Below are 15,445 nucleotides of genomic sequence, written 5' to 3' on the forward strand. Positions count from 1 at the left end.
ACAGTCTCTTTATGTGTGTAGTAGCAGCCCGGTTGGCAAGCTTTTCCTAAAGACAAACATTTAGCAGAACATCCAGCACATCAAAGCAAGACAAAATTTCTCATTTTTCACAGATGGTTCAAGTTGTTGTTGTTGTTCCAGGAGGCGACGGCACTTAGTCATACACACCTCTCTGTGATGATGATTTATGGCTGTGGGTGGAGTGAAAAGTCATTTTAGAGGAGTGATTCACATTGGGAACAGTTCTTTTAAGAAAGCCAGTATTGTACACCGAGTAGCATGCCTGCAAAAGACACAACAGTAGTAGTAATAATGAGTATGCATGTTGGGGAAAAATTTCATCGTATAAGAATATTTGTTTGCATTTCATCTGCAGTCAGTGTGCTGACACACTGACAGTTTGACAGCATGCATTTCCTAAGCATTGTTGCAAAAAAAAAAGGCTCCTGGCATTCATTCTTGAGTTTGATTTTCCCAAACAAAGGCCTCAATTATCTCTAATAACGACACAGAATCCTAACCCAGGTGTTTCGAAGTCTCACTGTCACAAATGTCACATTGTAGTCCAATCCCCTATTAACAATCATAAAAAATAAAAATAAATATTCCTATTGTTGTGTAGATGAGGTAGTTAGTGCCTTGGGTGTGTATTTATAAAATCATCTTATGTAGTTGAATCATCTGACAAGAATGATAAGAATTCAAGCCAATTGTTCTTTTTCCCCTCACGTAACCACATGAATTGATCAAAGTACCAGTAGTTTGTTTGAATGTTGTGTCCAAGTATATCAAACCAACTGATAAATAATAATTAAAAAAGTAGACCAAGTTTGATCAGTCAAAATTCAATTTTTGTTGTTTAGATGAAGCACATTTAACAGGTTGTACCAAATCAGCTGAAAAGAACTGGAATTAAAGACAGTATTTTGCTTTTCTGCCTTTAAGTTGTAATTAGTCAGGCTGCATAAAAAAAATTCTCAAAATTGCCACAATTAAAATGCTTCATTGTTATTCCAGTGTATCAAACATCCATCCATTTTCTTCAAGGGGCTGTAAGATGAAAAGTCAACATTTTGGAACTTTAAACCATGTTCCAATGTTGATTTCTCACCCTAAACACTCCCAATATTTCCTTCAATGATGCATTTCTAAGCACCGCTTACTTATTCTGCTCGCGCGCACCGGTCCCGCCCGTGCAAATGAAAACTGCTTGAAGTGCGTTTATGACGACAGTAGCATGACGGGGGCAATTTGTGACTCCCCTACACCTCCCTGCACCGCCTGTGAAAGAGCAAATACACACTGACCGTATTCACGTCTTTTAGTTTCGTTTTGGTTCAAAAGCTGAGGAGGAGAGATTTTGCACCGGGTCGGCCAAGTAAACGGCAACGTTTCATTTATTAGCTACAACGTTTTCCTGTAGAAATGCTGGTGGCCAAAATGTGTGTTTGGTCCTACCACCTGAAAAAAAATGATCAGAATCAAAGTCAAGTCATTTGATAATGTACTGAATAAACATAATAAACTGTGAGTTAATACACCACCAGGCTGAGCCAAAAACACTTTTGTCCACTTAAAGCTCAGCAGCAATAACCTCACTCTTTCACCCAGCACCCTCTTCTGCTTCCATTTCACACACCATGCTATTCATAGCCACGTAGCCCCCCACACACACGCATACTCACACACCTCGCTGTAGGGCAGGTAAGAAGAAAAGTCAACAAAGAGAAAGTCAACACGAGGGAAAGAAAGATTTTAATGCTGTTGTGTAGTCACAGCTTTACCACACAAAGCAGACATGCTGAACGTGAATGTAAATAGCATGGAAATAGACCAACCTCGAGGGCTCATATTTACACGTGGATGCGGGATGTCATGTTAGTTTCTTCACTACGTGACCTCCGCCAAGGAGTTTTTCCCGCTTGGTTTTGTTGGTGTGTTTCCGGGCATTCAAAGAGCATCACAAACGTGCAACAAAAATTCACAAATACGTACGTAGATCTGTTAAAGCGTTAGTCAAGGGTGTTAGCGCTTCTCCATAATAAACCTATTTGATTAGAATTTTTATTTTTATTTCTATTTTGAAAGACGAGAATTCTCGTCCAATAAGCTATGACATTTTCCGAGGCAAAGCTACATGCTTGTTTTGAATACATAACGTAATTGGCATAATGGGATGGGGTGCTATCTGCTATTGGACTAATAATAATAAGTGTGTTAAAATTGGATATCTTGCATTCGTCTAAGGAAAGAGTTAGAAGAGAGCCTAATTGCTTGACCCCCTTCAAACATTCCTTTCATGTGACACAGCAAGGCTGTGTGACTTAATGAACGATAGAAGTGATGTCACACTTCACTGCTTTCGTGTGAATATTAAAGTTGCCGCTTTTCTAGCGTGGGCTTTGAATTGTTACATATCCTACGCATCACATGGCATCATAGTTGCTTTCATCCTTTCATTCTGCTCGCTGTGCTCAGTTGTGCATATGAGTGGATGTTTTTTTTTTTCTTTCTCTCGCAAAGATTGTAGAGCGGCTGGCGTTGGCGTGTGCGCGCATGCCCGAGCGGTTTGTGGCGAAGCTGTGAGTTTCCAGGGTGTAGTTCAAAGAAATGCGGTTTGACGTCGGGACTTGGTGTACTGCGTGCAAGCTTCTCACTTTTATCCTTTTATTTATTTTTTTCTTTTTCCCCTCCTTGGTTTTCAGGTCATCTGATTGATTCAAGGAGGACTTGGACCCAAGTTCAACGAGAAGATTCTGGAGGTGAGCAACGGAAAGATGTCAAATTTTAAAGATAATTGTCAATAATGTGATCCCTACAAGTAAAACCATGCGCTTAATTTTATGTCGCATATCACCAGGAAAAAAAAAAGTTTGGTATTTGAGAATGTAGTGTTGTATATTTTCAAAGATAGTGTCATAATCTATGTGGTAAAACAAGGTAATTACTTAAGTAAAATATTTGAAATGTTGTAAAATCATCAAATAGCATGGATAGTTGGGTTCAAAGACTGTAATTCTTCTGTAAAATAGAACTGTTTCAGCAAACCAATTAATAAACTTTTCAAGTTTAGTTTTGCCAAGTGCACTAACAACTACAAGCATCGTGCGATTAAAACTGAAAGTAAAACTAGCGTATTTCTCCAAGTAAACGTCCATCTTGCTAATCAGTTGATCCCTGCAATCCTAGCCTACTACTGTAGCTTCTGTTCTATGCGCCTTATAATGAATGTGGCGTGTGTTATTTATGAAAACAGTTTTAAGATAGGCCATTCATTGAAGGTGCGGCTTATAATGCGGAAAATACAGTATATATTGTTGGTGCTTTTTTTTTGTTTGTTTATAGGCCATTGTGAAGTCTTAATCGCTGCGTCGCTGCCTCGCAAACATAACATGGACAATGATGTCTTTGCAAGATAGTGATGCCAAGATGTTGCTGATGCTCAGCCCTTGATAACAGGTACGATATTATTGTAAAGATATAAATGATTTTGTGTGCTTTTGAACCCCATACATTTCAATCATTCAGCGCCAAATAATATATAATCTGCAGCTGCACGATGGGAAACGTGGAGAGCCAAAACGGCGAGAACGCCTTCCACGGCTTCTCAGCCGGCCACCTCTCCCGTAAGAACGTGTCGTCGCGCTCCCTCCGCCTGTCGTCCGCCTACAAGCGACCGGTGGCCCGCCGCCCTCGCCACTCGCTGTCGGCCAAGCAGCCCGAGCGCTACCGCAACTCGGAGGCGTCCACGCGCTCTTCCAGCACGCCGAGTATCCCGCGCTCGCTGGCCGAGAGCGGCCCCGAAGCCCCGGACGCCAATGACGGCCTGGCCGATTTTGGCGTCAACCCGCACTGGACTCAGCGCGTGGCCATGACGTTGAGGCCCGAGGAGCACGATGTCACCACTTCGCCGGCGGCCGACGACGAGCCCTCCGGCTTCAAGAAGAAACGCTCCAAGTCGGCTGACATGTGGAGGGAGGACAGCCTGGAATTCTCGCTGTCAGACCTCAGCCAGGAACACATGACCAGCACTGAGGAGATGGTGGACGGCGGCGAGGAGGAGGAAGAGGAAGAAGAGGAGCGCTTCGGCCGACCGCCCTGCGGGCCCAAAGGTGGGTGCGATGGCTAGTTACGTAACTGGAATGACTCATCATCCTTAAAGTCTCCAATCCCAGTTAACCAATGAGATGTCTGATCCCCACCACCACTTTCAAGGACAACAGAATATTTTGTATAATGTCTAATATTTAATATTTGAATTCGTCACAAAATACAACAAAAACGTCCGTCCATCTATTTTCTATAGCCGCTTATCCTCACTAGGGTCGCAGGCTTGCTGATGCCTATCTGGTTTTACATTTCCAGTCGTACATCTTTTAACCGCCTTGATTGTGCCATATTTGTGTTATGATTAATAAAGCATACAGACTTAGACGTAATTCTTGCACCCGTGCTTGCGAAAGGTGCAACGGAGCGCGCATCGTCCCTGGACCACCTGTGCAGTCACCAGAGCGCCGGCCTCAGGGGCCGCCTCAGAGACGGCGAGCGGGACAACGGCGGGACCGGGCCCACGTCTCCCGACGAGGACGACGGCGGCGGCGTGTACGGAGCGTTCACGCTCCCCTGCCGGCGCTCGCATTGTCTCTCGGAAGGGCCCGCGGGGATCGGCTTGGCGACGGTGCCGACGCCGCAACCTGTTTTTCAGGGACGCCGTGCGCATACCACACAGGTAGTAAACTTGAAATTTATGAACGTCATTTATTTCCTGAATCATTTTTATATTTTTTGGAGTCTGCGGCGGCGTTGTTTTCTGTGTTCTTCACATTCCGGACAAAAATACGACGCGCACTTTAATTTTTAATTGAATTCATCTTTTCAATTTGGGCCGAATCAGATTGACTAAAAGTACGTCAACAAAGATTTGTTAAAGCAACAACTGTTCCGTAATCACATCAGTAGAAAAGTCCACAAGAAGAGACGCTTCCTTCCCAGAAACCCCAAGCTGCACCCTAAGTGCTCATCACAAATTCACCCAGCTGTGTGTGAGTGTATGTGTGTATCAGGGGGCTTGTGTACAAGCTATAAATAGACGCACAAGGCAGAAAAACATGGAGGAAAAAGAACAGTGAGTCTCAGTTCTAAAAGACCAACTTCGATTGAGGAGGACATTGAACTTTCCGTGGAAAACTTTCCAGCGGAAACACGCGCATACGTGTAAACACGTACATATATGTAACATAAATGGCCGCATTGTGTTTTACCAACAAGCTTCTTTTATATGCCACGTCGTTTTTGTGGTGTGAAAATTTCACCTTTAACCTTTTGCGTTGGCCCACCCCTCATTTCCTGCAAACACCAAAAAACATCCAAAAAAGACTGACAATGTAATTTTGTAATTGTTGTACCAGATCGCATATAAATATGAATATTTTTGTGTTGTGTGCCTTCTGGATTAGCATATCTCCTACATTTCCATTCTTGAGTTTTTTAATGAATTTTAGCTCAAAATGTTAGCTCAAAATGTCAACAAAAGCTTTTTTTTTAAGCCTACGATAGTTTAGATAGATTATCTGAAACGTGAAGGTTTAAGTTTCAAGAATTTTGAAACGCACACCTTCATATTAATATCCTATTATTATATTAACTACCCCTTCAATTATGAATCTTCTTTTGCATTTCTAAACTACGCATAACACTGCCAACTTCCTGATAGGACATCTCAGCAGCCCTAGGCGAGGGGAGCGAGTACGGCGACAGCGGCATTGACGGCGTGGTCGCCGAGGCAGAGGCGGCGGCAGATGGCGAGCCGTTGTCGCGGCGCTGCAAGGCCATGTCGGCTTCCTTCTCCGTGTACTCTACCGCCGAGAACTCCCTCTTCCGCAACGGCAGCGACAGCGGCAGCAGCAGCGCCGGTGCGGCGGAGGCACGATGCGGCGGCGGAGGCGTCTATGAGAATTTCCGCAAGGAGCTGGACAATCAAGCCTGGGTAACTTTGTATTTTGGTTCAAAATTCATTTGAAAAACCAAACTCATGAAACAGGCTGGAACAAAAATGATGGTAGCCCCCCAGAGAGAAAATTATTTGACCAAAAAGATGTGTTGTCGACGATTGGAGAGGTTCGGACATATTGGCAGTTATATGAACTCACCATTAGTGAAGCTGTTGGCTCGTCACCTGTCTCTTGACCGGGCCTTTTCCCCTTCCCAAAGAACATTGTATTGAACGTTGTTTTCTTTCCTCATTATGTGTCAGAACACATTTAATCCATAAACCGGCACCGGTCCGCAGACCCGTGGTTGGGTGACCCTTGTGCTAAATACTGAATATTTTCCTCTTGACAAAAAAATGGATATTTTCCTCCGATCTTTCATCTCCCTTCAGACGCAAGGAGGTCAGGATCGCTCGGAGGAGGCGTGCTCAGCGGTCAGCGACGAACGAAGCAGCGGCACGTTCAGCAGCGCTTACCCGTCAGAGTCAGCGGTGGCATTGGCCGGCTGCGCTCACAGCACGGTGCGCAAGGCGGGCGCGCTGGCCGTCAAGAACTTCCTGGTGCACAAGAAGAGCAAGAAGGTGGAACTGGCTACCAGACGCAAGTGGAAACACTACTGGGTCTCGCTAAAAGGTACTCAAGCGAAACACCTTGCAGTCCTTGTGACCTTCAGCAGGGTTCTCCGCTGCGCCTTTTTCTCTTGTTTTCCATTTTCTGTCTCCTGCCTCGTTTAATTTCACGCCTCCGTCTGCGTCGAATCCATTTCATCCCCGTGAAATGCACGAGAACCGCCTGCATCGTCTCCGCAGACGAATAAATGATTTCTAGTGGAACATGTCTAGCGGATACGCTGACACTTTATTTGCCCTAGCAACAGGTTTTTCTGGATGTTTTTTAAAATTTGTTGCTAGCTATAATTTCAGTCAACTACTAAACGATAGCAAACTTAGCGGTGTGCCAAAAATCGATTCACATAAGAATTGGGATTCTTATTTACTACGATTTAAATTTCACGATATCAATATTGAAAATAAAAAATGGAATTATTACTCACATACATTGTAAATAAATGAAAATTTTGTCTGTACGATAAAAGCGATAAAATTCATAGCTAGCTTAAAGAGTAGCAGTTATTTTTTCAGAAAAAGCCATGTCCCTTGCAAAATAACAATGTAAAAAAAAAAAAAAAAAAAGCCATTGTTTCCCTTTGTTATTCTGTCTTGGAAAGCAAGCTGAAGTTGTTTGAAGATTCTTTGCACAGCTTTAGATTAAAGCAGAAATCATTTTTGATCAAACCGTATTGAATTGAAAATAGATCCTGAATCAAATCGTAGACCCCAAAATGGGACAACGATTCCCATCTCTACAAACTATAAATAGTTTGAGGTAATTTACATTTAAAAGTGAATTTTATAAGTGATTTTAGCATTTGTTCGACATCATCCCTCTGCTGATTGCTTTAGTTTATTTTAAAAGTGAATCACTTGTATGCGTTTCAGGCTGCACGCTGTTTCTGTACGAGTCGGACGGTCGCTCGGGCATCGACCACACCAGCATTCCCAAACATGCACTGTGGGCTGAGAATGCCATTGTCCAAGCGGTGCCAGAACACCCTAAGAAGGATTTCGTCTTCTGCCTCAGCAACTCCGCCGGCGACGCCTTCCTTTTTCAAGTAAGAGGACGCCGCGCCATTCTCGTTTAAAATATGTACATCGCATTGATGTGTTGAAAGGGCACGCTGTCACTTAGCACCGTGGGGGATGACAATTTGTCATTTGCATGCCGCCGCCCGTCACACTCAACAAATGGAGGACAAAGACGCTGAAGAAATTTGATTAGGCTGGCTGACCGTTGCCCATATCGCATAACCTTATCTGTTATTCATTTGCGTAGCTCCTGACTTTTTAACAACAGATGTACAGTGGGCCCCCGTGTTACGAGATTAATCCGTTCCGTGGTGGGGCTCGTAAGACGAGCAATCCTAAGTTAAATGGCTAATGCATTTAGAACCCTAGTTAAAAAACATCAAAATTGTACATATATATTAAAAATTAGTACCGAAATAGTATATTAAGTGCTACATATATAAAACATACATGTAAACAATCAGAAAACATAAATGAAAAATAAAGAAAGGATTTATTTACCTTTGAGTGCCGCTTGTTACGCCCATTTTTCCTAATAAGGGTAGCATACTTCGTATTTCTTGATTATCTCCGTATTTCTTGATTATCTCCAGCTTCGTTTCCTTATAGATCAACTTCTTACTTCTCTCTTAAACATCACTAGCAATTTTGGGACCATGGCTAACATAAAAAAGTTTGAATTAAGCAGTAAAATGCACTATAAATAATTGAACATAGCTTTACCGTTCCGCCATTTAGAAACGAGTGAAGCTGACCAATAGCAGACCAGCATCTCCGTCAGTAGATGCCGACCAATAGCAGAGCAGCATTGTAGTCACACGTTGTATGGAAGCAGTTAGACGGCAATTGTGAATAAGTGCAATTACCTAAAAACGCCAGCACATGGAGGCAAAACAACACAAATACAGCGAACCCCCGAGGGTCATGACAGTTGTTTTTGTCGCAAAGCCGGGAAAATACAGTAAAGGGGATGAAAAAACTCAGTATATCACGTTGCAACTTGAAACTAACATAAGCCAGGGACGCTGTAACACGATAGTCCACTGTTTATATTATTGTTATTCTATGAAGATGATGGCGTCCGTGTACGTTTGTCCCCTCAAGACGTCGGGTCAGACGGAGCTGGAGAACTGGATCACGGCGATCCACTCGGCCTGTGCAGCCGCCCTCGCCCGCCAGCACCACCGTGACGACACGGTGCGCCTGCTGCGCGCCGAGATCCGCAAATTGGAGCAGAAGATCGACATGGACGAGAAGATGAAGAAAATGGGCGACATGCAGCTGTCCACTGTCACTGATGCCAAAAAAAGGAAGACCATCCTGGAGCAGGTAGGCAAAAATCAATTTTCCATGATTTTTTTGTCTCCAAATCGACTGTAGTACAAACTACATCTCGGGTAATTTACTGCCAGGAATATTTGGGGGTATTTCTTTGGTGGAATTTAAATGTTAACGGTGATGTTGGGATTTTTTTTTCTCCGAAATTTCTTCAGGCTATTTATTGATTAGCTTTATGGTCTAATAGCGCCACCGTACCAGTTGATCCATGGACGGGTATCGGTTGGGGACCAAGAAGTGTTGATGCAGGTCCCAAACAAAAGAGTTCATCCTGCACCAGGATAAATTTAATTCAGCGCCATTGCAGCAAGTTTTCAGCGATTGATGGTGAATATGTTTTGAAAAATAAATGGTCACTTTTAGTTTAGTCCATTTGCTAAAACTTTTTAAACACCCCTCGTATATAGTAATATATTCTGTTTTGTCCGACTCTAAAACGCTTTTGAAATGAAAAATAAGTCTCCATTGGTTATGTTTCCTTCAAAACGGCTTCTGACATCTACCGACTTCTGGCTAAAACAGCCTTAGGCCTTATGTAGAATTTGCATAGAAAAGCATGGCACAAAAATGTGCTGGTGTATTTTGCGCGTTTCACCTCCTACGGTCCACCTCGCCACGTATCGCACATTTTCGGGGGCTTCATCGCCACCGCCACTCCCACGTCTCGCTCAGCGGGCCAGGCGGTCTGTTCTTTTCTCGCCGTTCTAGCAATGTGACCTTTTGTCCCTGCAGATCTTCCTGTGGGAGCAGAATCTGGAGCGCTTCCACATGGACCTGTTCCGCTGCCGCTGCTACCTGGCCAGCCTGCAGGGGGGCGAGCCACCCAACCCCAAGCGCCTGCTGGGCTTCGCCTCGCGGCCCACCAAGCTGGCAATGGGACGGCTGGGGATCTTCTCCGTGTCGTCCTTCCACGCGCTGGTAAAAAAAAAGTCGACAGTCGTATGTTTGTTGGCAGGACAAAATGCAAATTGGAAACCGGGTCGCTAACATTCAATCCCATCGCGGCTTGGAGAAGCAGCACGTGGTTCAATAAGTCAAGAGCGGATGTCGATGCCGCGAGATTTCGGGGAAAGGGGAGAATCTTCTCGGAAACAAAGCGCGTGCGCACACACACCATTTTGATGGTGTTGATTGGCAGATCAATATAAAGTGTCCCTGAGGCGATTTCCCACCAAACAGACTTAACTCTCTCTAACGCCCCCCGTCTTTTCCTACCTCCCTCCATCCTTTTCCTTTGCCTTTGTCTTCTTATCCTCTGCACCCCCCCGCACCCTCTTTTCCCTCCCCGCTGGCTCACACTGTCAGACATCAACGCGCAATTGATTTTTTTCTCTCACAATCTGTTTTATTTCCAGATAATAATATTGCGGTGCTTTTAAATCTTTCCAGACATTTTATATTCTATATTCATGTCGCCATAAAACATTGCACCGTTTCATTATTATTATTCTATAATATACAGTATATCTTAAATTAGTCATTTATAAATATATTTCATAGAAACCTTGTATGTAAATCTTACCCGTTTTTAATCATTTGTATTTTTTGTTTTATTAAATGTATTATTTTGTTGTAATACATACATGACTCTTGTCATGTCTTGGCATGTAATTTATGCAAAATTATTCTATGCATGCTATTTTCTTAATATTTATCCATAATCCATTATTAATCCTTATATATTGACTTTACACGAACCTTTTTGATGCATGTTTTTGTAATTTGCATGTATTTAAAAAAATGTATGTACTGTTTTGTTGTTGTAGGATTTATGATTTTATAGTCATATGTTGCTAATTTATGCAAAATAATTCTATGCATGCTATTTCCTGTAGCTTGTATTTATAGCCACAATATATTATTAAATATACAAATCTTTTTTGATGCATGTTTTTCCTAATTTGCATGTATTTTGAAAACATTCAAATGTACTATTTTGTTGTACTAGAATACATGATTTCAAAGTCATTTTTTGCTAAGTCTAAATAATTTTCTGCATGCTATTTTCTGCAGGTGGTGCAATATAGAAAGTAGTATTTTTGGGCTTTTAATCTTCTTTGGCATGCTCTCAGGTGTCGGCCCGCACGGAGTTGGGCGTGAAGCGGCGCAGCCAAGCTTCGCCTTCTCGCACCTTCAGCAAACGCCGCAGTCGTTTCTCATCGCTGTGGGGCATCGACACCGCCTCCCGCAGGAAGTCCAAGGCGCAGCACCCCACCATCACCCAGGTTCACCTTGACAAATGCGCACAAATCCACCCTACCGAGCCCCTCTTAGCGAGCTCATCGCATGCCCTGAATCTCGACAGGTGTTTGTTGACGGCGTCGAGCCAGCCAAAGCGTCCACGGAACCAACGTATGAAGACTCGGCCAGTGAGAAATCTGTAAGATTTTAGTGGATTTGAACGTATTTTCTGCATTTTCTTTGAGTACCAAATGCAAATTCATGTAAATATCCTGTGTCTGACGACACACTCATTTAAATAGGAAAGTCCAGCATATCAAGTGATTCACTGTTTTCTTCTTCTACCATGTCAAAAAGGTTATGGTAACAGGGTTTCATGCATGTTGTGGGACACACATTCATGACATGAATAATCATTCTTATTTGAAATTTTGTTTATTAAAAAAAAAGTGTTCCCACAGTTGCAAGTGACCGCAACAGTTTCAGCTTTATTTGAGATTCAATTTGGTTGTTACAGGTTGTGGGACAAGAGAGAATATCGTTTTAGTAGGTACGCCAGACTTATTTGGATTATTGACAACTGGTTTCAAGAAGTCATTACTGTTTTTTGGGGGGTTTTTTAGATTTAAAACTGCATGCTTTATTTAGTGTTGTTTGTTGATTTTTTGGGACCTAATATGTTCTCTCAATGAATTTCTCAAGCTAGCTGCAGACCTGGACAGTTGTTGTACACACACACACACACACACACACACACACACACACACACACACACACACAGTACCTGCCCTGTTAGTGCACAGCTTTACTTTTTTCCCAATGAACTGGGGCATCCGATAAACCATTGTGCGTGTTTGCCGGCTTACTAGCTTCTCCACTGCCCTAAGGCCAAAAGCAGCAGCATGCCACCATTTTCCACCTCCTTTTCCCCACTCCCTTTTGTTCCTTTTTATTAGGGCTTATTATAGAGCGCCACGGCTGAACCTTTCCGCATCCGAGAGCATTCCTCTGAGGTTCCGTCTTTCGCTTGACGCTATCTGCTGGATTAAGTCTCTCGCTAACCACCCAGTGTCTGATCCAAGCGTAATGCAATTATTTCTATTCCCAGCCATCTTTTCAGCCTGTCAGACAGATCATCCTCATCTCCCCGTGGCACCTTCTCATCTCCACTTTTCCATCGCTCAGGGCGAGCCAGGGTTGACGGGTCTGAAAGGCTTTGACGGGTCTTTGTTTGCCTAACAATCCTGCTGAGGGACATTTTGAGCTCAAAGATAGCTTTTTACAAGTGCCCTGGAGATGCTAAAAATGACCGGACAGTCGCCTCAAACCAATCTGGTTGTGTGTTCAATTTCCTGAGATTTTTTGTGGGTCTGCTCATGATAGACATACCTACCCAATTTCATGTTGTTCATTAACGCTGGGTGAAATTTTGACCTAACTTGGACTTTAGATTTTTGATTTGTTATATCAAGGGAAAAGCATGCAAAAAACACTTTCAAACAAATTTCGCCCATGTCGGGCTCGTTTACTGCCATTATAAATTGGAAATATTGTAAATTTTGGATATTGAAAATCTAATGTTTTATCATGCATCTCCTCCGAATTCCCAACGACAACTCGCAAACGGGGTGCAATAGAAGTTTTTGTTTTGAGACCCTAAAACTACCGGGGGGCGCTAGCGTACAACTTACGACATTTGCAAGCCTTTCAGTGACTTTATTGATTGGCTTAGCCTGACTCCCACAAGGCAAAGTTCATGCTATGCATTGTGGGACTTGTAGTTGACAATAGGGTTCGATCCTCGAACTAAATGTTGCAGGAAAGCTTTTGCCTTACTGGAGTATGACACTTATGATTTATGGAAGGGAAACATAACATCTGCATATTCCTGTCTGCGAAATCTGCAGCATGAATAGCTGTTAACATTTTTTCTCACAAAATTAGAATTGTCATAGATTAGCCCTAAATATACATATGTATGGATAGCGCTGACGCCACTGAACTTTTTGAGGGTTTGAAAGGAAAAATACATTTATATTTAACGATGTTATGAACCTTTCAAAGTCAACCCAAGTTAGGTGATGATAAAGCCAGATTCGTGAAAAGTCCGTGGTAAACTTGATTTTTTAGGGATGAGTTTTTTTATTACTTTATTGTTGCAAGTGTATTACAGTACATCTGCGCTGAATGCTTTCAAACGGTCACAGCTGATGGCAAATCCTACCAACAGCGAAAGCATCCCGGATGGGCCAGATGGTGCTGAGCTGTGTTGGTGGTAGTTCAAGGACCTGCGGGGTAACCCTATGCGGACCCCCCGTCTGTTGAAAATGCATATCAATGAACGAGAAACGAAACAAAAAGCTTGTCACCTGATATTATCGGAAAGATCAGCATGCGTGAGGTCCTGTTAGTGCAGCTCGGGCTTCCAGATTTGCGTACACACACACGCAAGCTTAGAGTCGCTTGGGAGCTCAAGTGGATCACAAATGAGATTTTGTAATTAGACCTCCAGATGCTTGAGACCACCAGAATTTACCATCGGCTGTTTAGTAAAATTAAAATGATCTACTGCTTCCACTGTCCAAGTAAACCGCAGTATGCTCTTCACTCTTGGACATTAATATACAAAAATTCATGTATGAATTCATCGGTCCTGCTTGCAGAAGGAAAGGGAGAACTCTGTGAAAAGTCTTCCCCAGCTGTCGCTGGACAACGACATGTGGCTCCCAGAGAGTGTGGCCCCCTCCTGGGTGTGCCTGCCCGGTGACCAACCCGTCCTGGCTGTGGTGCAACCCGGCGACACGGCGCTGGAGATCCTGAGCGCCATCTGCAAGGTCAATAAGAATTCAAAAAGCTTTAGGACGCATGTGTGTTACTTCAGAAGTGTTAATGCTTGTTGTCCTATTACAGAAAAACAAATTGGACCCTTGCGGTCACTACCTGCGATTGAAAGTGGTCGTGGATGACCGCACTTTTTTCTACGTTCCCAAACATGATGAGGATGTCTACGAGATGGTGAGGCATTCAAATATCATTCTAGGCAATTAAAAAAAAAAAAAAAAAAGATTATTCTGGATCTGATTCAGATTTGCCATTCACTGTCAGTGTAAATAGTAACACGAACCAGTCCCATTTCAAGTTCTCAAGTGGAATTTCTCACTTGGATTTGTTGAAGAGATTTAAATGTTGTGAGGCATTAAAATGTCATTCTTGTGATTAAAAGCGCTTATCTTCACATTATGGTGAAATCCACTCAATGTATGAATAAAAAAATGTTTAATTTGGATCTGATTCAGATTTGCCATTCACAGTTGTTATCACAATTAAATCTAGTTCTGATCCAGATTATACATTGGTCATTGTAAACAACACGTCAGCTCCATTTAACACATTTAGACTCTTGGATCTGGTTTAAATGGATCAGAAATCTCATTAAAATCCATGCCTAGCATGCGCTAAATTATGCAAATGATTTGCTGTGCTTATCTAATTTAGAGTATCATGCGCCTCCGTATTATTCAATGGAGTTGTTGACAGCCTATTTTCACCTTCACCTAAAGCGCCTTCATTCTCTTAGATGGACATTATCACGCCTATCACGTGTCATTTTTCATCTTCACACACACGCAATTCACACACGCAAATGACCCCCACGACCTTGATCAGAATTGCTTCGTCAAGGATATTGAATAAAACATGAATGCCTTTCCAAGCGAGATGACCGTCACACGGTTTTCTTTCTTGTTGTTTTTCCAGCTCTACCAGGAGATCGAGATCTGCACCAAAACCACCAGGCTGATCCATTTTGCTCGAGCGGAATCGTGCACGCTGGGCTACGGTAGGTCGACGGCAAAACAACACAACAACCGATTGATTTTCGGGACGGAGCTCGTCAGTGAGCACTTTTGATCTTAAGCGGATCGAATTGCTTCGTTTGGGCTGCCGGGCAGCCGAATGAACTCTGTGCCTATCTCACTGAAGAATTGTTCAGGGTTTCACAAACGTTCCGATTCTGCGAATCATAGTTGTCAAATTCCAATCCTCGAGGGCTTGTATCCTGCATGTTTTCAATCCTCTCTCAAACACAACCTGATTCAAATGAATATAATCATTTTCAAGCTGTTGCAGAGCTTGCTAATGAGCCAATCATCAGAATCAGGTGTTTTTGGAGAGAGAAACCTGGAAAACCTGCAGGATACCGGCCTTCAGGGAGCGGAGTTTGACACCCTGGCCGTAGATAGAGCGTTCAGAGTGTAAATGCGGGCTTTAATTAACGTAGCGTTTCAAAAT

General features: G+C 43.0%; 1 protein-coding gene across 2 annotated transcripts in view; it reads left to right on the forward strand.

Moving 5' to 3' along the window:
* Window positions 1-15,445, forward strand: part of tiam1a (TIAM Rac1 associated GEF 1a) — a 36,831-nt gene that overhangs the window by 8,533 nt on the left and 12,853 nt on the right. Inside the window, exons 1-15 of one of the 2 annotated variants that reach the window (XM_088440017.1) lie at window positions 2,469-2,582; window positions 2,706-2,762; window positions 3,346-3,459; window positions 3,553-4,112; window positions 4,464-4,729; window positions 5,714-5,986; window positions 6,383-6,623; window positions 7,490-7,662; window positions 8,741-8,965; window positions 9,707-9,892; window positions 11,047-11,199; window positions 11,280-11,354; window positions 13,819-13,989; window positions 14,066-14,170; window positions 14,912-14,993. In XM_088440017.1, coding sequence (XP_088296143.1) covers window positions 3,560-4,112; window positions 4,464-4,729; window positions 5,714-5,986; window positions 6,383-6,623; window positions 7,490-7,662; window positions 8,741-8,965; window positions 9,707-9,892; window positions 11,047-11,199; window positions 11,280-11,354; window positions 13,819-13,989; window positions 14,066-14,170; window positions 14,912-14,993 — 2,503 coding nt within the window. In that variant the 5' untranslated portion in view covers window positions 2,469-2,582; window positions 2,706-2,762; window positions 3,346-3,459; window positions 3,553-3,559. Of the gene's footprint in view, window positions 1-2,468; window positions 2,583-2,705; window positions 2,763-3,345; window positions 3,460-3,552; window positions 4,113-4,463; window positions 4,730-5,713; window positions 5,987-6,382; window positions 6,624-7,489; window positions 7,663-8,740; window positions 8,966-9,706; window positions 9,893-11,046; window positions 11,200-11,279; window positions 11,355-13,818; window positions 13,990-14,065; window positions 14,171-14,911; window positions 14,994-15,445 lie in introns of those variants that run through there. The other variant, XM_088440016.1, reaches the window with a different exon arrangement.

The sequence above is a fragment of the Hippichthys cyanospilos genome, chromosome 18, assembly GCF_059441005.1.
Source record: "Hippichthys cyanospilos isolate Australia breed blue-spotted pipefish chromosome 18, RoL_Hcya_1.0, whole genome shotgun sequence".
NCBI lineage: Eukaryota > Metazoa > Chordata > Actinopteri > Syngnathiformes > Syngnathidae > Hippichthys > Hippichthys cyanospilos.